General features: G+C 47.6%; 1 protein-coding gene across 1 annotated transcript in view; it reads right to left on the reverse strand.

The window, feature by feature from the left end:
- Positions 1–12,323, reverse strand: part of Cdhr3 (cadherin related family member 3) — an 86,286-nt gene extending 73,963 nt beyond the window's left edge. Inside the window, exons 1-4 of the mRNA XM_037210492.1 lie at positions 12,199–12,323; positions 5,371–5,573; positions 1,384–1,549; positions 15–112 (exon numbers count right to left, since the gene is read on the reverse strand). Of these exons, the coding sequence (XP_037066387.1) occupies positions 15–112; positions 1,384–1,549; positions 5,371–5,573; positions 12,199–12,286 (555 nt within the window). The 5' untranslated portion in view covers positions 12,287–12,323. The remainder of the gene's footprint in view (positions 1–14; positions 113–1,383; positions 1,550–5,370; positions 5,574–12,198) is intronic.
- Between the last annotated feature and the right edge of the window lie 12,393 nt (positions 12,324–24,716).

Genomic DNA, 24,716 nt, shown 5'->3' on the forward strand with positions numbered 1-24,716 from the left:
CCTCGGATACTTACACTGAGGGGTATGTTCCGGCTTGTGTCTTCTGGGTCAAAGGCCTCCACCTGGTAAACGAATCCAGGATTTGTTCTTTCTACTACATAGAGGTTTAAACCTGTTCCGAGTCAAAAGGGAATCAGAGTGTCTCATCAGATAGGGAACTCCAACACCCAGCCCTCCAGACACTACAGCTAAGGGAACCAGCAAGGCATGCTGGCATCACCGGACAGAGAGAGCAGCCACGATAAGACCCAGGGAAAGACTGCCTGAGCCAAGCTGTTCATAAAGATCACTACGATGCCAGGTGTCCACTGGGAGGTGACTCTGGACTGTCATTAGCTGGAAAGAGGACCAGATGAGAGGGAAGATGGAAGCCACCCTAGTGCCTCCAGTGTGACGCCAGTCACATCCAGATCCATCTTCTTATGTTAAAGTGACCCTGTGAGACATGCATAGACTTTTAGCAGAAGGGGGTGGGGGTGAGGACACAGAGAGGGGTGGGGGAGGGACAGGACTAAAGAGTGCTTTGAGAGGCTTGCTAAGTCTGAGAAGGCTTTTAGCTGGCCAGGAGACATTGGGCAAAACAGATGGAGTTAGGGAGAGCCCAAGAGGAAAAACAGACTCGGGGTTCTCATTGCACAGAGTACACACAGCCAGGAGCTGGGCGAGATCTGGTGGGAAATGCCCCTAGGTTCCATCTTCTTTATTATTATTGTTTTTTAAAGTTTATTTATTATCAATATCTATGTGTGTGAATGCACATGTGCACATGTGTACATGAGTGTGTGGGTGTGCACGCCACGGTGTGTGTGTAAAGAAGGAGAAGAACCGTGTGGCTCAGCTCTCTCCTTCCCTTTGATGTATGTGCCGGGGGTTGAACTCAGGTTGCCAGGCTTGCATAGTAGGAGGTCTTTCCTGCTGGACCATCCCATCACCTTGTTTTTACTTTCTGTGATGCTGAGGATTGAACCCACGGTGCTGTGCGTGTGGCATTCTGCCACCAAGCCCCACCCCAGACCCCCATCCTTAGGTCATCCGCACTGGCTCCCAGGCAGAGTCCCTGAGGGAGAGCAAGACAGCTGGACAACGGCTGCGGAATAAGGTGGCAAACCTGTGGGGGGCCGCGCCCAGGTTCCCCTGCATTTCCCACTTGGAGTTCCCTGCATTCAGCGTTCTTCCCAGGACTGAGAGGGACAGAGAGAAGCACAGATGCAAGGCTCTAAAGCTGCTGGGTGTCAGGACTGGGCATGCCGAAGAAGACATTCCATTTCCCCTGCTCGTTAAGCAGCTGCCTTTTCTGAGGAGGCAGCTGCTTCTTCATTTTCTTTTTCTGTTTGGCTGTGTCCCGCAGGGTCCTCTAGGATGCGCTGTCTGGGTATGTCTCACCTTGTGCCAAGTTGCCTTGAAACTGAGGCGGCTCGTTCACATCTGTCACCTGAACAGTTAGGACCTGCACGTCTGTGACACCAACATCATCTTTAACATAAATCTGCAAATCAAATACTTTTGGTCCTGTTTCAAAATCCAGTTGCTCCTTCCCAGTGGTGACAACCTAAAACAGAATGCAAGATTCTCAGCAGTGCACACGAAAGGCCAGCTTTGTATGCAAGCACTTCACAAGGGTGCATCCTGCCTCCTGGTGACCATTCTACACTCACTGTCAGAGACAGTTCCTCTTCTGCCTTAGTCCTTCCAACATAAGCCCCGCCCCACCCCAGGACACTTCTCAGAAGGCACTCCTGTGGGTGATGCTGCTTTTCATAGGAAAAAGCAAAACTACTCCAGAGACATTCTGGTGTGATTAGCTGGAGATGGAAAGCCACAGAATTGAATACCCACCACACTTAGCACCAGACACCTGGACAGGCACCTTAGCTACCCTGGACACAGCTCCTACAAGCGCAGGCACATTTCTGTGGGTTAGCTATCCCCTAAAATGCTTGTGTTGAAATGGAATGACCAGTGTTCCATCACTGGCTGATGTGAGCTAACCGGTAAGAGGTGGTGGATGGTGAGCACACCATTCTCCTGAGAGAATCAGTGCTTCAATCTGGAGAGTGGGCTGCCACAGAGCCAAGCCAGCTTCCCAGGCCTTCCTCCTCCAACGGTCTCACCCTCGTCCTTGTCCCCTCACCGCAGTGTGTTGGCCACGCTCTTCTGCAGCTAGAGGGCCCTGGCCAGGTACCAGCACCTTGACTTTGGACACCCAGCCTCCAGAACAGGAAAAATCACTTTCCTTTCTTCATGTTACCCAGCCTACAGCGTGCTGTTACAGGAGTAGACGTCAGAGTGAACAGACATCCAGGGTTAATCTCCTTCTCTCCTGTCCCCTCCTCCCTGTCTTCCTCTCCGTCTTCTTTTGTATTAGTAAGGACTGAGCCCAGAACCTCACACATACTAGGCTGGTACTCTACCCCTGTACTCTACCCCTAGCTGAAACATTGTATTTCTTCTAGAACTTTGGTTGCTAATGCCAGGACACTTAACATCACATGATGAAAGCACTTGGCTCTGGTCGTTACTCTGCTGAACTTCCATGTGACTCCAGGGGAGTTGTTGTTCCCCTGCCTTTGTTCCCACCGTGAGCCAGCCCTGGGCTAGGTGAGCTGCTGACACTTTGTAACAGAGGTGAGGATCAGGAGGGAGAAGAGTTTGCTGTAAGCTATCTCTATTTAGAGAGGGCTGCATGGAGGGCTGCATGGAGGAGGTGGCAATTATCAGGTTTGCTCTTGCAAGATCTAGACTGGTTATAAGAAAAGATGGTAGCCACAGGTGCAAACGTGCACAGTGGAGGAGGGCAGGGTGGAGGGTGGAGAAGGAAGAGTGGTCTGTCGTCTACAGAGAGCCTGCCTGTCTATGTATACGCCCCATAGCCATTTATCCAGAGCTGCGCTCTCTGCGCTCTCTATGGACGGTGTGGCAGACTAGCACATCATAAGCAAAGACTCTGAACCAAACTAACTGACTTCAAAGCTCAATTTCCCATTATGTAGCTTTCCATGCCTCAGTCTTACCATCTGTAATACAAGGATAAAGTAACACCTGCTTCATAAGGTCGTCCTGGAGCTAGAATGAGCTAACTCAGGGGCTGTGCCCAGCACCATCTGGCACTAAGAACCCTGTGCAAAGGTTGACTTCATCCCTGGGTAGTGGAAACTGCTTGGGGAGTACACATCCACCTGGCCAGCAGACACGGTCCAGTGCCTCCTTATACACCAGCTTCCTGCTCAGGCTGGAGCCTCCTTTATGTCCTGTTAGACGGATTCTGTCCTTCCACATCACCTATTGCTGCTTCCTTCTCCTTGGAACTAGCTGGGACTCTCTACAGGAGGCAAGTAGACCTCTCACAAGCACCCAAAGTTTGCATCTTAGAACAAAAAGAATCGTGCGGCTGCAAACAGAAATGGAAAAACTGTCTGGTCTCACGAGTGCTTACAAATGTTTGTGGATCTGCCCCTTGCCAAGCCATTTTGGTGTTTTATTTGTCACGATAACTGTAGATGGGCAAACATCACTCCACTTCACATACAGGGCAGCTGAGTTAGGGGAGGGAAGGGGAGGGAAGGGGGAGGGAAGGGGGAGGGAAGGGGGAGGGAAGGGAGAGGGAAGGGGGAGGGAAGGGGCTCTCCTGAGGCACCAGGTGGGAGGGGGGGGGCTTCAGTTTAGCTACAGAATTCTGGGGTAAAATCGTAAGTTTGGCTTTGTGTATGTGGGCCTCAGCATCATCCTGAGCAAAGCTGAGCAAAGTTTTGGGTCCATAGCTCTCAGAACAGTTAACAGGACAAGAGAGAGGTCAGGCTGAGCATGGGAGATGAAAGAGAGGACAGCACTGGCCTCCACAGGACCTTGGAGAGCTCCTGGGCGGCTGCTGGGTCGTACCTGCTGCCCCTCTCCTGCCTGGGTGACTCAGAGCTATCCTTAGAGACTCTCATCCAGGAGACCATCGCCCCTCCCCCGGGGGGGCATCACTAGGCCTATAGGGCTAAGGAGACCCTCTGCTTGGCAGTAGCGGGGTCTACTTGTGAATTAACAGCTCAATTAAATATGTTTTGTTTTGTTTTTTAATGAGATCTCCAGAGCTAGATAACCTGGTTCCCAGTCACAGTCAGCTACATATTAGCTATGCAAGCTAAGAAAACAACTCAGTCTTTCTGAGCTTCATTTTCCTCGTCTGTGAAGCCATGGTACCTTGAGGATTTCAAGAGCAGGAGTGACTGTGAGATTCATTTTCAGTGGTGTCCAGAACACAGATGTACTCTGTAAGTGTGAGCAGTCGGCAGGACTTAGGGAAGAGACTGGCAGCAGCTACCCAATGCAGGCCACATGCTAAGAATGGATAGGCAGGGCAGCTGAGTCCTGGAGCCAGCATCTGGGTCCTGGGAACTTCCGTGGGATGATGATGTGAGACTGACTGAACCCATCCCAGAGTGGAGAGACACTGGGCTCCGCCTCAGGGAAGGGGTTCTCCAGGGCAGCTGTAGGCACTGACCTTGCTCCCTCTTTGGAGATCCCCTAGTAATGCAGAGGATATGCTACATTTAAGAACAGCAGTGTGGCTGGTTGGTGGTGGCACATGCCTTTAATCTCAGTACTCAGGAGGCAGAGCCAGGTGGATCTTTGTGAGTTCGAGGCCAGACTGGTCTACAGAGCAAGATCCAGGACAGGCACCAAAACTACACAGAGAAACCCTGTCTCAAAAAACCAAAAAACCAAACAAAAAGAACACCAGTATGGACCCCATGGAAGCAACTAAGTCTAGACTAGGCAGGCTTGAGCCCAGTATGTCCCACAAGGACCCAAGGGACCCATGGCAGAGCTGGTTCTAAGTTCAGGAGGCGGCCAGACCTGTTGAGTAAGGGGACTGAGGAGGAGAATGCTGAAGGCCAGAGAGTCCAGACCCTGGATCCTAAAGATGTCCTCAGGCAGGCTCTCCCTAGGGGGAAGAGACAACTTTGAAAAAAACTCAAATGACAAGCTAGACAACAGAGCAACCATGGCGTGACACATGAGTGCAAATATTTGGGTCTGAGGCATCTGAAAGGAAACGTGCTCATTGCGGATCTAGACACTGAGACTTCTGCTTACATGTGGGTGTGTGTCTTTCATATTAAATATACTTGCTCTTTCAGACTGTCCCCTAAAAAAGTCACAGAGTCACAGCAGAGTACACACCCTAGACTCAAGGTCACCAACAACTCAAAGTGTCAAGATTCACCTCCTCCCTTCCAAAGAACAGGGTGGGCCAGTACACACTACCACCCAGTAACATGTGAGGTCAGAACGTTCAAGGCAACTGCAGAGGAGGCTGGGCATCTAGCACTAGTCCTGTGCGTATCTTCTTACAGACACGGGCACGAGTCAGAGGTGGCTCACCTCAAAGCTGGTCCCTGATAGTCTGTTCACCCTGAAGGCTTCAGTGAAGGGTCTTGGGTTGACCACCATGGGAAATCCTGGCATTACCGGTGACAATGATACTGATAAATTCACGGAAAACTCATGCACCAAAGTTGCAGGTGGAGCATTCTCTGGCACGTTGCTGGTGGCGGGCAGGTGGATCAGGTGCAGAGCTTCTCCTCCTGCAGATTTAGACAGAGACGAGATGGCATAAACACCGAGTGGTTGGCTGGAAACAGAGGTTTCATTGCTTGGTCTGTGACTTCATTTCATGGCAACAAAGGGGGCTGGTCATTCCCCAAGACGGAATGCTTTCTAGACACTGGAAGTGAAAACAAGAGGTCTTCTGGGAGCCAAGGAAACAGCCAGACCAAACAGCCATGAAATCTGCTGCCGCTGGGGAACAAAGGCTCTGGTTCTCCCTCCTCCCTCCCAGCCTCGGAAGAGCTGGAAAAGAACCACTTAAAAGCCTTAGTGTGGTAATGATGTCCTCTCTCTTGCAGGTCTTAGTGTGGTAATGATGTCCTCTCTCTTGCAAGGGCCAGAAGATTGTGGAAGCTTATTTTCCTTCTCGAGGCAATGTTGGATTCATGAGGTCATCTGAGAATTGAGTGTGCATGACTAGAGAACTCCAGAATAGTGGGAAATTTCTCCTCAGCCATTAACAATGTCAAGGAAAATGAATGGTCTGTTGCTGGAGGCTGTTTGGGGGCATCCTGTGGAGGATCAGTCAGTGTGATTAATACTAATTTCACAGAGGAGAAAATGAGAGAGTCATGAGGGCACATGGATCGCTTTGGGTTTCACTAGAGAGGGAATTTTAAAATTTAAGAGAGAATGTGCTTCTCCCAGGAAAGACTGGGGGCCATTCTAAGGTCCCCATGATATTGTGCCAGACTTGGCCACAGCATAAGCCATATTCCCTCATGTTTTTTATAATCTTGCTAACTATAGTGGGCTGGGGTTGTGTGGTGGTTTGGTTAGGAATGGCCCCCACAGACTCAGGTGTTTGAATGCTTGACCCACTAGGAGTGGCACTATTGGGAGGTGTGGCCTTGTTGGAGTAGGTGTGGCCTTGTTGGAGGAAGTGTGTCACTGTGGGGGTGGGCTTTGGGGTCTCATTGATGTTCAAGCTAGGCCTAGTATGGCAGTCTACCTCATGTAAAGAGATGCCCTGTCCTTTTGTGACCTCTTCTCAAGATAAGGTCATGTGCCGGGATCATGCAAAGGAAGTAAAAACCTTGGAAGCCTTCACAGGAGATGCCTACAGTAAAGGCAGCCATGGTAGAATCCCAGTGCCCCAGTCTCCAGATCCCCTGCCAACAAAGATGCAGGCACCATGACAGCACCGCAGTAACCAAGGGGCTGGGGGCTGCATGCTAAAGTGCATTAGTGAGATGCAACACTCGAGCATTAACCCATTCGTTCCACAGGTAATATGGATGGATGTCCCAAGGCACCCAGCTCAAAGTAATGTGCCAGTGGTGACCAGCCAAGTTGTAGCAAGGAGAAGGTCGCAGGCTCAAGGCCAACTCTTCTTCCCAAGACACCTCATTTCCATCCTAAGGCTGGTCTTCTAGAAGGTTCTTTCAGAGTCTGGTGAGCAGGCAAGAGGCTTTAATGGAATTTGACTTTCACATGTGTTTTAATTAAGAATCAAATTAGGGTTGCTGGCATCTAACACATGGACAATGAAGAGGCCTGTGGAGATGGATCAGCAGACACAGGGCCAGCTGCGACATCTTGATGCATGAAGCACTGTTTCCCATGAATCACAGCCTTTCTAGGAATGCACCTCTGGGGCCTCCTCCTGAGCCAGTGCTGAGACAGTTAAAGCCTTCCTAGCTTCCGTTACTGGCAGAAAGCTGACCACCCTGGGCCCCCAGCACTGAGTGGTAAGGCATGGCCTGCTTCTCTAAATCACAGCTCTGCTTTTGAGATACAAAACAGCCCTCACCTGAAACTGTATCAGCAAATATTCCTTCAGGGACCAGTAAGATGGGACCGATGGGCAAAGATGCTTGCCATGCAGGCCTGATGCCCTGAGCTCAATCCCTGGAACCCACGTAGAGGTGGAGGGTGAGAACTGATATGTGGAGGTCAGAGGACAACTTTGTGGAGTTAGTTCTCTAACATCCACGTGCATGCCATGGCATACCCCACCATATGCGCACTAGTAATAAATACACAAACAAGTAGTCCTTGGTTTTCTCCATTAATCAAAGAGTGTGGAGGAAAATGTTGCTGTGGAGCAGAGATTTGAAAAGAAAACCTTCAGCTTCACTACTGCTTAACCGTGTGACTGGGCCGGACCCTGATCTTCTGTGGGACTCCAGTGTCAACTCTCTTGTGGGACTGGTGCTACCCAAATGGCTGCTAATCAGTGTTCTCTTGCTAAGAGACACCCACAGGAGCCTAATGACAAAATCTGCAAATCTACAGTTTGTTTCAGAAAAAAAAAAAAAAAGTGCTGTAGAGCAAAAATACCAAAGGAGACTCATCATGTGGAAGGCTGCTCTTAACAAAAGGTCCAGAGCCAGGGCCAGGCTCCTGCGGTCACCTTTTCCCTAAGGGCTTTGGAATGAAGCACTTTCTTGGATTATGAACCACTGATGCATGCACAAATACTGTCTTGGCCCATTTTGTGGTGCAATAACAGAATACCACCAATCAGGTAATTTATAGACTATGAGTTTTTTTGGGTTATTCTTATGCGTGCTGGGAGATCCTAATTGAGGATTTGTACATGGTGAGATCCTCTGGCTGCTCCATAATATGACCTCTTAAAATGAGAAAGGGCCTAGCTTGCTGTTTGTTTGAGATAGGATTTTGTTTTGCAGCCCAGGCTATCCTGGAATTCACTGTGTAGCCCAGGCTGACCTCAAATTCATGACACTTCTCCAGTAGGACAGGGAAGAAAAGACTTGGTCCTCAGTGTTGATTCTGACCATCACATCAGCTGATAGTTATGAAGAAAAGGCTGTGTTGGTCTGGGAGCCTCACTCTGCCGTTGCCCCGCAAAGAGCATCTCCTAATACCACAGAGGTGGCAACGTGGGGAGGAGAGCTGCGAGGAAAGCTCTTCTGAGACCTGCTCTGAAGAGAAGAGACATCTGCAATCCCTGTGGATCTCATATATACCACAGGAAGACTTTCTGGAAATTGACTCTCTTCTTGAATTTTCAAACGATGTGAATGAGAGCATTAAGAAGCTGCTTCATGGGCTGGAGAGATGGCCCAGCAGGTGGAGCATTTGCCGCACAAGACTGCTCTCTGAGGTCTAGGACCCGCAGAAAGGTGGAGAGAGAGAACTGACTCCACAAAGTGGGCCTCTGGCCTTCACATGTGTGCTGTGGTTCACTCCCCACCCCAATACCACACACATAATGATAATTAATATTTTTTAGGCGAGGCAGTGGTAGCACATGCCTTTAATCCCAGCACTCAGGAGGCATAGTCAGACAGATCTCTGTAAGTTTAAGGCCAGCTTGATCTACAGAACAAGTTCCAGGATAGCCAGGGCTACACAGAGAAACTCTGTCTTGAAAAACCAATAATAATAACAATTTTAAAGCAGCTATGGGACTGGAGGGGTGGTTCAGACACTAAGAGCACTAATTGCTCTTCCAGAGGACCCAGGATTGATTCTCAGTGCCTATGTGACTGATAATGATCATTTGTATCTCCAATTCCAGGAAATCTGACACTGTCTGGCCTCTGTGGACACCACATGCACATAATGTACAGACATACATGCAAGTAAACCCCCACCATCACACACACTCCAGAAAAGATTTTTAAGTGACAGATATACCTAGTTTCATAAGAGGAATGAAATACCGAACCTCAGGCCTTTTCGGATTTTCTCACACTGTCTAGCAAAGGTTCAAGCCCAGCTGACAGGATCAGGGAGCTTCCTCAAGACATCCGTGATTTCCCCAGCCTGGTGCTCATGGAAAAAACTCTGGTCCAGGGGCCTGATGCTGTTTGTGTTCACATCAGACTTCTAGACTCCAAGGAAGTCCTTCACTCCCCAGTGCCCCCGGCATGCTTCATCTCCATGGGGAGCACAAAAGCTTTTCTAAAAGAGTAGAGAGCTTCCATACACCTCGGGTTTAAGTACCCTGGGTCCTCTGGCTGGTGAAGAACATGTGGGCCTGTGGTGCTTACGGAGTGCAAAGGCTTTGTTCTCGGCTCTTCCCTGTGGATACAGTCAGGAGTTTGTCTCCTTCCTGTTCTCTGGGGATTTCCTTTGTAAGTCATTGTCAGTACTGCTCGTGATAGTTTCCCAAACAGAAACTTTCATTTTCCCTCATCTTGGTAGGAAATGGGGGGAACAGAAGCTGAGTCAAACACAGATAAGAAGTAGGCAGAAGATCTGAAGCTCTACATTTGGTGAAGGTTCACCAATAAATGTGAAAGACACAGGCACACCTGCACCAGACTCTGAAAAGATGACGATCAACTCAATTAAATATGCACTGGATGCCACCGTGATCGTGGGGGCCCACAGAGCACTAAGACATTGTTGGGCTGGCTTTGCCGTTGCAGACAGTTAAGAGACAGCTCAGACACTTCAGAGGAGAGTCATGGAGCTCATGTCAGCTTGTTGGGCACCTGGACATTGTACTGCGCTGTCGGCATAGAAAACACAGAGGGGCAAGGGCCCTTCCGGGGTGCAGTGGGAAGAGGGTCTGTGATGAACCAGAGCAAGTGGGAGGGATCTAGGGCATGGCAAGGCCTGATATTAGGGCCTGAGAAATAAAAGAGGAGGCTGTTTTGCTTTCTTTGGGGCCCCTTCGTGCTGAAGGCAGGTGCACATTGTCTGCCCTCACACCCAGAATCCCTCAGACCTCTGCAGTTTAGAGTGACCATTGTGGTCAGGTTCTCGGACTCACAAAAGATGAGAGACAGCCAGACCACATCACGGAAGTCCATCCACAGGTAGGTCTTGACCATGGTGGAAAATGAGTGATTCAGCATGGGGTCGCTAGGCCAGAAGAGATTTCTGGTAGGAAATCCCAAGCACCCAAGGACTTGCAAGCCTGTGCAATTTGTTTATTCCCCCGTCTGAAGACAGCATTCCAAATGAGAGTGTTCAAGCGAAAGCTGCTCCCTGTGTCCCATCCGACTTCACTGCTCCCTGGGGACAACAAACGTCACCTCCCAACTCCAACAATTATAGCTCAAAAAATCATATTTCTGGAGAACCTTCAAATGTTTACCTCAAGTAGGCACCTGGACGGTTCATGGTCTGCTTTAACTCTGTAGCTCTGCCCTCCACAGGCTAAAGCCTCAGGTGAAGCGCTCCTCAATATGAGGAAGCCCAGTTATTTTTTTTTTTATTAGCAGGTCAGAGAAGAAAATCAAATGTTCATTTTTATGGATTTTGAAAAAGCATTTTGATTTAAAAATCCATTTTGATTTAGAGCTAATAATCCAGATAAAACCATCTCCTAAATGTAGAAAACATTTCTGCCTTACACCAAAAGCTAGCATCCTGCCTTGGGGTACAGAAACAGAAACATACATTTTCATCATTAGTTATAAATGGTCAGGAAGGATGGGTTGGCAATTAGATAAGAGAAAGAAATGGCACATAGAACAATCAGAGCAAGGACTACCAATGTTCATTCTCTTCAGTCCAGCAAAGTACATTCGATTAAAGGGGAAACCTTTAAAAATAGTAAGATCAGTCGTTAACCGGCATCCGTACATTGTATGACAGTCAGCTAAAGGATAAAAGGGAAGAGAAGATTTTTATCTACAAATGTAGAGAAAGAAAAATAACTACACAAATAACTGAGGTCCTGTAAGTACCAACATAAAGGAAACTAACTGACCCCTGAGGGAAGCAAAGGAGGATTTGAGCAAATACCTAGAACTCTGATTAGGGGACTCAGCAGCATAAATCGTCACACTACCTTTTACTAAACATTTCCTATGTTCTAGGTCCTTCTCTGAGTGTTTCACCATGTAACTCACCAAAGATGTAAATTACCCCTAAATTAACCTGCAAATTAATGTGAGTGAATTCTATCTATTATGCATATATTACTTATTCAAAATATAAAATTTAATTTAAAAAGCTTAATTTCAATAATCCAAACTGAAGGTATTCTTTAAAATTATACAAGATTCTTGGGGGCTTAGGGGTTGGGAGCTCTTCTGGGGGACTCGGGTTCAATTCTCAGCACTTATATGGCAGCTCACGGCTGTCTGTAGCTCCAGTTCCAGGGGACCTGACACCTTCACGCAGACATACATGTAGGCAAAATACCGACGCACATAAAATAAATAAACCTTTACAAAATAATAATAACACAAGATTCCTGGAGCTCTTGAATGGGGGAGAGAGTGCGGAAGAGTCAGGCGGAGTCTTGGCCCTTTATCAGAAGGACTGGCCTTGGCTCACAGCTCCGCAGCTGACCCCCATATCTGTTTCCCTGCGGGAGGGTTTGCCAAGTGCAGTGCCTGGAAGAAGGACAAATTGTCACAAAGACTGACTTGATATCCGAACACAGCTAAGCTCAGAAACATTTTCCCAACCCGAGTTCTCAGAAAGACTCCTTGCCAGGCCAGTCGGGCAAGCCTGGGCTCTGCTGTGCTTCTCTAAGTGCGTCCGCTCCAGGACCCCTGGCCCCAGGATGCAGGCCACCCCAAAGTGGCTGCCTTTCGCTCCTCACGGCCGAGAGACCCTCACAGGAGTGCAGGCTCACAATGGCCACGTCCTTTCTGGGGGCATTCTCACAAAATGGTGTCCAGCAAAGCAAGCAGGCCAAGTAGCTTTACAGCGTGGAGCTCCTACCTGAGGTGACCCCCAGGAGAGCAAGGACAACGACTGCCCCCTGCATACTGCACGACTCCCTGTGTGTATGGCTATCCAGGCCCTTCATCCAGTGTTCTGGCCCACATCTACTCCAGATACCACAGTCGTCCTTCCCCTCGTGACCTGGTTGCCAGGCAGGAAATCAAACAGGCTTTGGTGGTAACTAAAGGAGACTATAAACACTGTGGTCTGTTTGTTCCTTGACCTACTTGTGTGATAACCTGCTACCAGACAGGCCGGCTAGCCCATCCTAGTTAGCCTGAGGTCTGTTCCCAAAGTCCTCACCCATATATCTCCACCGAGAACTCACGGGAAGCAAAAAGTGACATGCTGAGTCAGTGGTCAAAGCTGCATGTCCCTGTCATTATGAACACGGGGCCTGTTGTCATTTGCCCAGTCAGGGCTTCAGGTGAGGACGTCTGCACTGATCTGAACTGAGGAGCAGGACTCAGACCTGCAACTCACTGAAACTCATTCTCAAGACAATGGCTACGAGCTGGGTCCAGACTTCTCAGTAAAGCAGACACCCGGTGACGGTGCCCTTTAATGCTGTGTTAGTTGCTTTGCTTGTGGCTGTAATAAAACAACTCAAGGAAGGGAAGGCTCACCTTACCTCACAAGCTGAGGGAGCAGCCTTCTGGGGGGAAGAGGCTTAGGCAGCAACAGCAGGCAGCTGGTGTGCTGCAGCCACGCAGCTCACAAACATCCCCAAGGTGAGTGTCCTAGGTTAACCATCTCAGACGCCATCCCCCATCACGGCTCCCCCAGAGCCCACAGGCTGGCTGAAGAACATTGGCGCTGGGCTTCTGCCCACTAGGAAGTGGTGTGCCCCTTTACAGCATTTCCATGGCTGATGCAGCACTGTGCCAAGGCACAAGGAGAGGTGGGTGAATCATCACAGCCTGGCTCCACGTTCACTCAGAAAAGAGGGGTAATTAGCAGGCTCAGGGGAGATGGCTGAGGAGCAGTAGAAGAGTAATTATGTCAGTGGAAGAACCATCTCCTCCATCCATTCCCCCACAACAGGTACCTGCCTGCTGTAGGGAAGGGATGTCCCAGGAGCCCCAGATGTGGAAGGGTTGTTTAAACCCTCTGTCAGGGATGGGAGGGGGTGGAGGATCCCAGGTGCTCTGAAGCACAGGCTAACATACACGCAGACTGGGTCGGCCTGAGAAGTCATAAGAGGTGACAGGCTGTGAGCAGGCAGTTAGGGAGAGGGCCTGGTCCCTTGTCCTTTCTCTCTGCCCAAGCTTCCCCGCAAACCTGTATGGAGGAGAGGAGCTGGGAGGAGCCATGTGGTTTGCCCAGTCCCAGCACCAGCTGCGCCAGCCTGCGAGAGGAAGAGTGGAAGATGGAGAGGAGACTTAGATTTAGATTTGTAGGAGTTGAACGGTGCTGGCCATGAGGAACTGGGTGACCAGAAAGCAGTGTGCTAAGGGACAAGACACGGAGATTCAAGCCTCACATTTGCAATTCCAGCACTCAGGAGGCTAAGGCAGGGAGATTGACAGCCTGGGCTACATAGTGATTTTGGAGCTAGCATGGGCTACAGAGGAAGCTACTGCTCCGAAGCCAGATGAGAGAGAGAAGGATGCGGAGGGAAAGGGGAAAGAAAGACCATGTTACAGAAGTCTGTTTTAACAGTGAGGAGAGGGAAACTGGAAGTATCTCAGCTCACTGAGAAGAAGCTGCTGGTGAGCAGCAATCCCTCCCGGGCTGGGGAGGCCAAGGCTCAGATACAGTTAGTGCTCTCCTCGGAAACCCAGGACCGCAAGGCCGACTCCTCCCCTCCCACGGTCTCCAAGGTGCCTCTGTGTCCCTGCCCTGGCTCCAGACACAGCCTCCTCCGAGGTCCCCAGTGCATCCTCCGGGCTTTCAGGCTCATTTCACAAGAGCTTGCATCCGATCCTTCACTTTGCTGCTAAAATCACAAACCACTTTGCCCTTTAGCTAACTGTCCCTGGATAAAGCAGGAAGATTTGGAATGCAAGTCTAGAGGCTTCCGTTTGAAGTAGCTAAATGGTAAAAATCATAGGCCCTGCTGTGTGTCCTTAGGCAAATTACCTAACCTTTCAGATCTCAATTCTACCTATGCCTACCTGGAAATCAGGGAAAGTAAGTCCTGCAATCCAGTATTTCCGCAGCGGTGACTGAGACAGGGAGGGAAGGGCAGAGCAACCGAGCGTAGAGCCGTGAGTTTAGAGCACACCCAGCAGTGGTCTACCCCAGAGGGACGCCTGCAAGGCCAGCAAGGGAGACATAGGTGTGCAGCATCCTCTGCTGAGTGAATACACAACAGTTGCCAAGTTACCAGTTCTCACTCCTCAGTTTTTCCTGTCATATTAGTTACTGTAAATAATCCATTTCATTATGCGTAATTAAAGCTGAAGTGATGGCTCAGATTAAGTTATGGAAAACGTCAGAATAATTAAGGCTTTGAATTAAAGACGCTCACATCTGTTTAATTTTCAACCCGACTACATAGTGTTTTAATGTGGCCCTGTTTTCACTGGGTTTCTGTCAGCTCTGCCCCTGCTCACCCAGCTCCCCTGGAGTATGAGGGCCCCTTTTGGAAGGTGCTGTGTGTTTGTTTGTTTCCTATTGTAATCAGCTTCTGTGTCCACTCCCATCACCAGGACCTGACACTTCTAAGAGCACAAGGTTCGAAGGAGGACCCTACCCGCTCAGAAGTCACAGCGGCTTCACGGGACCCTGAGAGCCTTGTTCTCTTGTTACCTGATTGCTGAGCCATTCCAGTCTCTAGGATCTATCTCCACAGGAAGATGAGTGAGGGACCTCGTAGTCTGGTAGTCCTGTGCCAGAACTTTTGGGGCCAGGGAGCCTTCTGCGAAGTCTGGGCTGGCCTAGCAGCCATCAGGCCTTGGAGTACTTCAAGGGTTCCCTGGGAGCAGCTCCGGTGTCCGATGTGTTAGTGATGTTGCCTTCTGATATTTGACTTAGAACCTGGAACATACTTTTCTCCTGTAATCTCTATGTACCTGAAAGAAATAGGTGAGAAATCGGAGCTGTGTGGTGAATGCTCAGTTGTTCTGCCCTTTAACCATTCTGAGGGCCTGAGGTCTGGGATGGCAGTGACCTTTTTATCTGTGGGACAGAGCATGGCTATCCATCTGGCTTGGAACTCTGGCTTCCAGTAATGTAGACCTAGGACAGGACATGTGGGATTTGTGGTGGTATTGTGTTCGCCAAAATATTGTGCACACTAATAAACTTATCTGGGGTCACAGAACAGAAGAGCCACAATATTAAACATAGAGGATAGGCAGTGGTAGCACATGCCTTTAATCCTAGCATTCCAGAGACAGAGACCTACCTGGATCTCTATGTGTTCAAGGATATATCCAGGCATGGTGACACATGCCTTTAATCCCAGGGAGTGATGGCAGAAAGCAGAAAGGTATATAAGGCATGAGGACCAGAAACTAGAAGCTTTTGGCTGGTTTAGTTTTTAGGCTTTGAGTAGTGGTTCAGCTGAGACTCATTCAGATGAGAACTCAGAGGCTTCCAGTCTGAGGAAACAGGGTCAGCTGAGGAATTGGCGAGGTGAGGAATCTGTGGCTTGTTCTGCTTCTCTTATCTTCCAGCATTCACCCCAATATCTGGCTTCAAGTTTGTTTTTATTAATAAGAACTTTTAAGATACTTACTACAGATATTTGCCTTTCCAGCACCTTGAACCGGTCCCCCAGGTCTGCATGCATAATGGGGCCAGCATGCAAGTGGCACATGGCTCCAGGCAGGAGTGAAGCATGGCCCAGTGTTCTGACATCCACACTGCATTAGCAGCGCTTGCGGGCCAGTTTCCCCAAACTCTTCCAGGTGAGGAGAACTTGATGTTTCTTTCTTTTTCTTTCTCTGTCTTCCTTTTTAAAACCTTTTTATTTTTTATATATAATTTATTTTTATTTTATGTTCATTGGTGTTTTGCCTACATGTATGTCTGTGTGAGGGTGTCAGAAGCCCGGGAAGTGGAGAGATGGCTCAGTGGTGAAGAGCACTGGCTGCTCTTCCAGGGGACCCTCGCTCAATTCCCACCACCCACATAGAACTTGGCATTTATTTGCACCCTAAATTCTTCCTATTTAACATGGTGCCAGGTGCATAGTTCATGCTCAGACAACGGTGGAATTAATGATTCATTTTGTAGTCTCCTGATCCTTACCTTTCTCTCTTTCTGCCCTCCCCAGAACACATGCTCAGTGATGTTCTGTGAGAGGGTTGGTGGAGTCAGGAATAAAGAAATTCTGCAGCATTTCTCCCTTCAAAAACCCAGGAACAGCTTCCTTCCACCCCGGCCCTGAGGACTGTGGGAGAAGCCAGTGCCCTGGCAGCCCTGGCACGTGTCAGCCCTGGCTCAGGGTGGGAGATGGGGAGACTGGCCCCCCTGAGGCCACCTGATGACCGGGAGTGTAAGTGCTTCTAGAACTCTGTGTGCTTCTGAGTCACACCTCCAGGAAGCCTGTAGCTAGAGTTTTCCAGCCTGGCCCACAGTCAGGACAAATCTTTGTCACCCACCAGTCCCACAGCCGCTCAGACCCAACCAAGAAAACACAGAGACTTACATTGCTTACAAACTGTATGGCCGTGGTAGGCTTCTTGCTAACTGTTCTTATAGCTTAAATTAATCCATTTCTATAAATCTATACCTTGCCATGTGGCTCATGGCTTATCAGCATCTTCACATGCTGCTTGTCATGGTGGCAGCTGGCAGTGACTCCTTCCGCCTTCCTGTTCTTTCTTTTCTCCTCTCTGTTAGTCCCGCCTATACTTCCTGCCTAGCCACTGGCCAATCAGTGTTTATTTATTGACCAATCAGAGTAATTTGACATACAGACCATCCCACAGCACTTCCCCTTTTCTTTTCTTTTTTTTTTTTTCTTTTTTTTTAAAAAAAGGAAGGTTTTAACTTTTACACATCTCCAAAGCCAGCTTGGTATATTTGGGAATTTGGGCGTAGCTTCTCTTACTACTTCCTGCTGGAGGAGGGCACTGTATCTTACGGGGATACAAAGAAAATTTTAGGATTATGGAGTAGTCCATGAGGGTATATCATCTGAGCCAATTGCCTTGAAACGTGTTCTGGATGTTGGACCATCTGGGCCATGGTGTCATCAGAGACCTTTCAGGGGGTCTTGGCTGGTCAAACCTGATGTATCTTAATCTGGAACAAATCCATAGCCTCTGGCTTTCTGTAGAAACAAAAGCAGAGCCTCTTTTCCAAAGCAACAGAAGCCCAGGCCATTCCTATTTGTTTTTAGAACAGTTTGATGAAGACACATTTCACAGACAATAAATTGCATCCAGCTAAAGTACACAGCCCTCTGGTTTTTATCATGTTCACAGACCTGTACCGCCATTGTCACAATCAATCTTAAACGTTTCCATTGCCCCAAAAAGAAACACTCCTTAGTAGTTACTCATTTTCCTCTAGCTTCTAACTCCCACAAAACATCAACCATCAATCTATTCTGGTTCCTGTCGATTCCCTTGTTCTTGACATTTCAGATGGAACCATACAACATGTCGGTTCTGGGATTGGCTTCATATGGAACTATACAACATGTGGGTTCTGGGATTGGCTTCTTTCACTGAGCATCACGTCCTCAGGGCCCGTCCAACTTGTAGCCTGCCTAGTACTTCACTCTCCGCTCCCCGCTTTTTCTTTTTACTGCCAGATAATATTATTCTTTTCTATGGATGAGCCACATCTAGTTTGTTCATCCACAGAGAGACATTTGTCTTATTTCTACTTCACAAAGCTGCCATGAACATTCACACACAAGTTTTGTTTTGTTTTTTTCAGGGAAATGTGTTTTCATTTCTGTTGGGGAAATACCATGAGCATAAATGTCAGGTCATATGGCAACTAAGGGATATTCTTATGCACAAATGCCTGACAACTAAGGGATATTCTTATGCATAAATACCTGACAACTAAGGGATATTCTTATGCACAAATGCCTGACAACTAAGGGATATTCTTATGCTTTGGCACCAGCCCTCCAGTATTCTTTGCTGGTGTCCCTGTTCTAAGCTGTGGGCTCCACACATCACCTCTCTGACAACTTTTCCAAATATCTTTATACCAGCTAATCATTTCTCTCTTCCTCCTTTTTGTGATGTTCATTTGTTTATTCACCTGCTCTGTGCCCTCTGTGCATGATAAGGTTAAAGCAGGGGGTAAAAAAAAAAACAGATAGAAGGGCTGGAGAGATGGCTCAGAGGTTAAGAGCACTGGCTGCTCTTCCAGAGATCTTGAGTTCAATTCTCAGCACCCACATGGTGGCTCACAACCATCTGTAATGAGATCTGGTGCTCTCTTCTGGCCTAAAGAGATACATGCAGGCAGAACACAGTATAGATAATAAATAAATAAATCTTTAAAAAAAAAAAAAAAAAAAACAGATAGAAGTTCCTTGGCCAGCCTAGCCAACACTCTGGAAGCACTGTTCTTCCAATTTATCCATCATCTGCCCATCTATCCAGGCATCCATCCATCCAGGCATCCATCCATCCAGGCATCCATCCATCCAGGCATCCATCCATCCAGGCATCCATCCATCCATCCATCCATCCATCCATCCATCCATCCATCCATCCATCCACCCATCAGTGCGTGCATGCATCCATCCATGCAGGCAGCCAGCATGTGTCACTGTGTATGAGCAACTGAGCTGGGTACCAGGTCTGTTATTGGTTACTTTTAAATCACATGTGACCAAAAGAACTGGAAGAAACAGGTAAAAGGGACAGTTTATTTTAGTTTTGCCTGTGAGTGATTTCAGTCTTTCATAACAGGGAAGACATGGTGGAAGGTCTCAGCTTCTATCCACAGGAGCATGCAGGGGCAACTGAGACCAGGAAACAAGGAACGTGCCAGAACTAGCAGCAGGGGTGACCTTCAAACTCTGCCCCTGCAACCTAGTTCCAAAGATGCCACAGCCTGCAAAACAGCACCACTAGCCGGAGACTGAGTGTTCACTGAGCCTGTGGAGGGCGTTCAGATCTAAGCCTGTTGTGACTCAAGAGTCCCACCAAGGTCCCCCAACCTAGCCCAGAGACAAACTTATCCTAAGCCCACAATTACAGTCAAGTGAGCCAAGTACTGTGTTCAAGGGTGCCTGAGGCCGTGAGAGCATGGCTGAGTGGGGGAAGAGGATCAAATTCAGATTGGAAGTAGGACTGTGAGAGAAGACTTCCAGATGCAGGTGAGCAGGAGAATGCCAGGTGAAGGCCGGCCAAGGCGGGGAAGGACATCAGAGAGGCCTGGATAGTGTGGCTGTCTTGTGAGTCTCTGCTAATTGACTTATCTCTAGGGACCGTAATTTTTAAGAAGTAAGTTGTTTTTTTACTAGCTAATATATGCATACAATATAAAATTCCAAGTGTCCAGAAGAATAAATAATGAAAAGAAAGTCTTCTCGCCTTCGCCTGTCGCTTGGAGGCAGCCATTGTTAGTCTTGTGAACCTCCTAGAGACAGCTCAAGCATAAACACGCACTCATTTACATAGTCATTACTCTTGCAGAAATGGAAGCTTAGAACTTGAGACAAGCTTGGGACATCTGGGGAGAGGAAACCTCAGACATCAGACTGCATCTAGGCAAGTCTGCGTGTGGGGGGTATGGGGGTTGGGGGTGTGGGGGGGTGGGGGTGTTCTTTATTAATGGTGGATGTGGGAGGGCCTAGCCCACTGTGGGTGGTGCCAGCCCTGTACAGTGGTCCTGGGTTATTTAAAAAGCAGGCTGAGCCAACCAGTAAGCAGCACTCTTCCATGGCCTCTGCTGGAGTTCCTACCTTCAGGTTCCTGGCCTGCTTGAATTCCTGCTCTGATTTCCTTTATGATAGACAAGTAAGCTAAATAAACCCTTCCTTTCCCAAACTGCTTTGGATCATTTGAATAAATGTTCGAATACTCAGTGCATTAGAGACGCTTGTTCTTTTTAAAAAGCAGGACAGAAGTTTTTGTCTTTTAAAACACAGGATAGAAACTGTATAGCAGTGTCCTATATCATTTATGCAGTTCCCTATGGAGAGAAGTTTACTGTGTTTCCAGTTCGTCTATTACAAATGAGACTGCAGTAACTATGCCTGAATATATGTAATGAATATGAGAGTATGCTTGCAGATGAAATTCCTAAAAATGAAACTGTTGAATAGAAGAAAATGTGCATTTAACTTTTTGATGTATGCTATCAGAGTATTTCTTAGAGTTCTTGTTCCAACATTTATTCCTACAAATGGCATGTACAAGCATGAAAGAGGTCCCGGACCCTCGATGATACCATATTATCAAATATTTTACCTATCTGTTAGGTAAAGAAATATTCATTGACATTTGCATTGCTTCTCAAAAGTCAAATTAAGCCATGCTTTCCAATATATAAGAGGCCCTGGGTTTGATTTTAGCACCAAAAGAAAGGGAGAGAGGGAGGGAGGGAGGGAGGGAGGGAGGGAGGGAGGGAGGGAGGGCAGGAGGAGAAGGAACCAGAGGTGGAGTAAGGTGGCAGTTGAGCCTCTGACATCCATGTCCTACCAGACCTGTCAAATTGGGCAGCTTGTCACTAGACAAATGACTTTTGTAGGACTAAGAAATCAGATGAGGCCGGGCGCACACCTTTAATCCCAGCACTCGCGAGGCAGAGGCAGGCGGGTCTCTGTGAGTTTGAGGCCAGCCTGGTCTACAAAGTGAGTTCCAGGAAAGGCGCAAAGCTACACAGAGAAACCCTGTCTCGAAAAACCAAAAAAAAAGAAAAGAAAAGAAAAAGAAATCAGACGAGAGGCCACATTGTCTGCTTGTAGTTTATAACAAGAAGCTGAAAAGTGGAAGAAGGTGGGCAGAGGGAGATGCCCATGTTGCCCCTTCCCCAGCCATAAGCAGCCCAACGTGGAGAGAATTAAAATCGGACTTTAGGACCTGATGTGCAGTACCAGAATTAATGTTGGCAGAATTAATATAAACATGGACGTAGTACTGAAAGCGATTTACAGATCCCAGGCTATCACCATCAACATCCCAATTCTTCACAGAACTGGAAAAGAACACAGCTGACCGAGAAGAGTTTGCAAGTTTTTAGCATAAAGAAATAATAAATGTTTGCAGAAACAAATTCGCTTGGTGTTGTCATGCCCGAGAAACCCGGGACGATGCTCACTCCTACCTGTGGCTCCTCCCTGCACTTCTCACCCACCCTAACCCTCTCCAGCCCAGGGCCGGGCTTCCCTTTCCTGTGTTACTCGGCCATTTTGGCCATGCTGTCTTGCCTCTTGGCTCTGCTCTTGGCCTCTTGGCTGCTGGCTGGCTCACTCTTGGTCTACCTGCCCTCTTTTCTCTCTCTCTTCTCTGCCCTTTTACACTCAGGGGCCCGAAAAGCAGATTGTGCCATAGTGTCAGATACTGAGGTGATTGAGGCCTAGGCCCTCCTTGCCCACACCATTAATCAACAGGCTGAACTAATAACTCTCACCTATGCCTTCCAATCGGCACAAGTGTTATTTGTCGGCATTACTTACCAGGTGCAAGAAAACACGAGGTACAATGGAACCCGCTGTAGGAGGTTTTATTAGGGAGGGGAAGGGTGAAGGTGGGTAGGCCTCCCGAAAAGAAAGGTGGTGAGGGGCAGTGGCGGGGTGAGGGAAGGTGTACTATCTCTGGCAACAGGGGAGAGAGCAGGTAGAGCATGCTTTTTTTGGGGGGGGGGGAGTGGAGACAGGGTTTCTCTGTGTAGCTTTGGCGCCTGTCCTCCTGTCCTGGATCTCACTCTGTAGACCAGGCTGGCCTCGAACTCACAGAGACCCGCCTGCCTCTGCCTCCCGAGTGCTGGGATTAAAGGTGTGCACCACTGCTGCCCGGCAGAGCGTCACCTCGCACATATGTACATGGGTTTACATAGCTACACCACACATGCACATAGATTACGTGACAGGATGGACACAGATTACATAGGACGCAAGACCCTAAAGTGACTAAGCATTTTGCCTGACTGCTGACAGTGCATACACGGTCATGTGACTCCTGAAGTGGCCAGGATTCATAACAACCAGGACAATCCCTAAATGTCTACACAGACTCCAAATATGCCTCCCACGTCCCCTATCCCACGCTGCCATTTGGGAAGAGTGTGGACTGTTTACAGCCTTGGACGTTCCTCCACCAGTAAGTCTCTTGTGTCAGCTCTGTTGAGTGGTGTGACTTTGTGGCATTCCTCGGCCCCTAGTAGCCAGGGTCTCCGTTTGCTGCGAAACACTTACAGAAACAAGTGCTCTTAACCACAGAGCCATCTCTCTTCCCAGCCCTACAGTAATCATTTTTCACTCAAGAACCGTTGATAAAGTTAAAGTTAATAGCTAAGATATATAAAGAAAAAGATCAGTCTTGACATACTATTTTTTGTAACTATTCTGTGAATCTAAAATTATTTCAAAACTTTGAGGGGAAAGGAAGCATGTATTTCCACTCCTGTGAATATTCTGGTTCCTTCTACAAGCTTATTGGTATTTTCTACTGTCTTTTAGAACTTTGGTCTCTTAAGGAAATTAGGATTTGGTAATATACATCTCATTCATGTGTATTTATGAATATTTATGCATTTCATTCAGGTTTATTTATGAATATTTATGCATTTCATTCATGTACATTTATGAATATTTATACATTTCATTCATGTTTCCCAAGTTCCTGTTGGATTTTTTTCCCCTTAACTTTATTTCTAGAGATTTTTTGCTGGAGAATTTTTCAAACTTTTGATACTGTCAAACTTCCTGTGTTGTGCCTTAGATTTTGTAAGTTTCTTTAAACGGACCTTTATTTCTGAGATGAAATTTTTCTGCATCTTTCTTGTACCTTCATGGCTTTGCTGTCCAGCGTAGTCTCTGGTTTCTTTGGAACTGTCGTCGTTCAGGTTCGAGTGAGGTCCAGGGAAGTGCATTGCCAGCAGCGGCCTCAGAGTGTGCTTCAAGTCACAGGAGTCACCATTTCCTGACCTGCTCTGAGATCGGGTCCTCACAACACTTTTTCCTCTTACCCAGGGAGTAGTTAAGCTTAGGGTAGAACTATTGAGCAGAAAAGAGAAGAGAAAAGAAACAAACAAACCAAAAAACTCTGTGTTTATCTCATTCTATCTTAAAACTCAAAGAAAAGAGGAAGAAAGACCCCACTGCCCAGAGCAAGTCACTCAAGAGAGCTGGGACTGCTTGGCCAGAACTTGCTCCTGGGAACCTAGGCCGCTCATTTGCATCCTGTGGGTGACTGGAGGCTGAATCAGTCACTTTGCTCATGGTAACTCTTTCTTTCACAAAGAATTGGACCGACTAGTTGGAGGCATGATTTCAATCACTGTCTCCTGGCCAGGAGGGTTATTCAGGATGAGGGAGTTGGTGTCACCCTCCTACCCCTTCCTTCGCCTTGAGCTATGACAAGATGAAAGAGAGGCTGGTGGCAAGCTATGGGCCTTTTGACATTCACAACCCTCTGTTTAGGCTTTTATTTTTTTAATGTTTTCTTCCTTTACAAATAAAGACCTTAGTCAATTTTCAGTGTCCATCTTAATGTTTCTCTTCCATTTTCTGCTTTCTGTTATTTAGAATTAACTACTTATTTGTTTTCAACACACAAGAAGACACATTTTCTGTTGTAGTTGTTTTTAATTGTGTGTGTGTGTGTTTGTACATGAATACACACGCCATGGCACACAAGTGGAGGTGAGACGTCAGCTTGTTGGAGTTGAACTCACGTTACCAGAACTAGCAAGTACCTTTATCCTCAGAACCATCTCACGGGTCAAAGATGTTTTAACCACCAATAGTCTCAGTGCTTGTATTTAAAAGATACTTTTTTTACAGATTTCCTTGCATGCTTTTGTTTCTTGCATTGCATGCTTTTTAAAAAATTATTACTTTGTGTAATGAGCAAGAATAAGACCATTACCACATTTTTGAGCCAGATTTAAAGCAAGCTTTATTTTATTCAAGTGCATCATAGAGTTGGCCAACTACTGCCTCCTAAATTGGGTTAGAGAGAGCATTCAAGATGCTATGGGAAAACAAATTCACACACACAGGATACAGAATAATGTAGATCCAGTTGCAGAGTCCTTCCGTTTTGCCCATGTGTGTGTGTGTGTGTGTGTGTGTGTGTGTGTGTGTGTGTGTGTGTGTCTGTGAATGGAACCAGCCATCTGGTCTCTGATCACACCAAGAGAGCGAGCCTGTGCTCTCTCTCCTCAGTTGTAAGCAGTCACTCAGTTTTAAGCAGGTACCCAGAAAAAAACACACCTCCATCAAGCAGATACCCCAAGGTCATTGGCGGAGTGAATTCTCACAACACTCCCCTTTTTGTCTAAATAAGAAGGTTCTGAACCTTATACAAAGCTATATACAATAAGAATAATATCAAGTATTGTCTAGAAGACAGAAAAAGTAACAACATAAAAAATGGAACTACAATCAGCAAGAAAAACATTGAGCAAGGAACATATAC

The sequence above is a fragment of the Peromyscus leucopus genome, chromosome 14, assembly GCF_004664715.2.
Source record: "Peromyscus leucopus breed LL Stock chromosome 14, UCI_PerLeu_2.1, whole genome shotgun sequence".
In the NCBI taxonomy this organism is placed as follows: Eukaryota; Metazoa; Chordata; class Mammalia; order Rodentia; family Cricetidae; genus Peromyscus; species Peromyscus leucopus.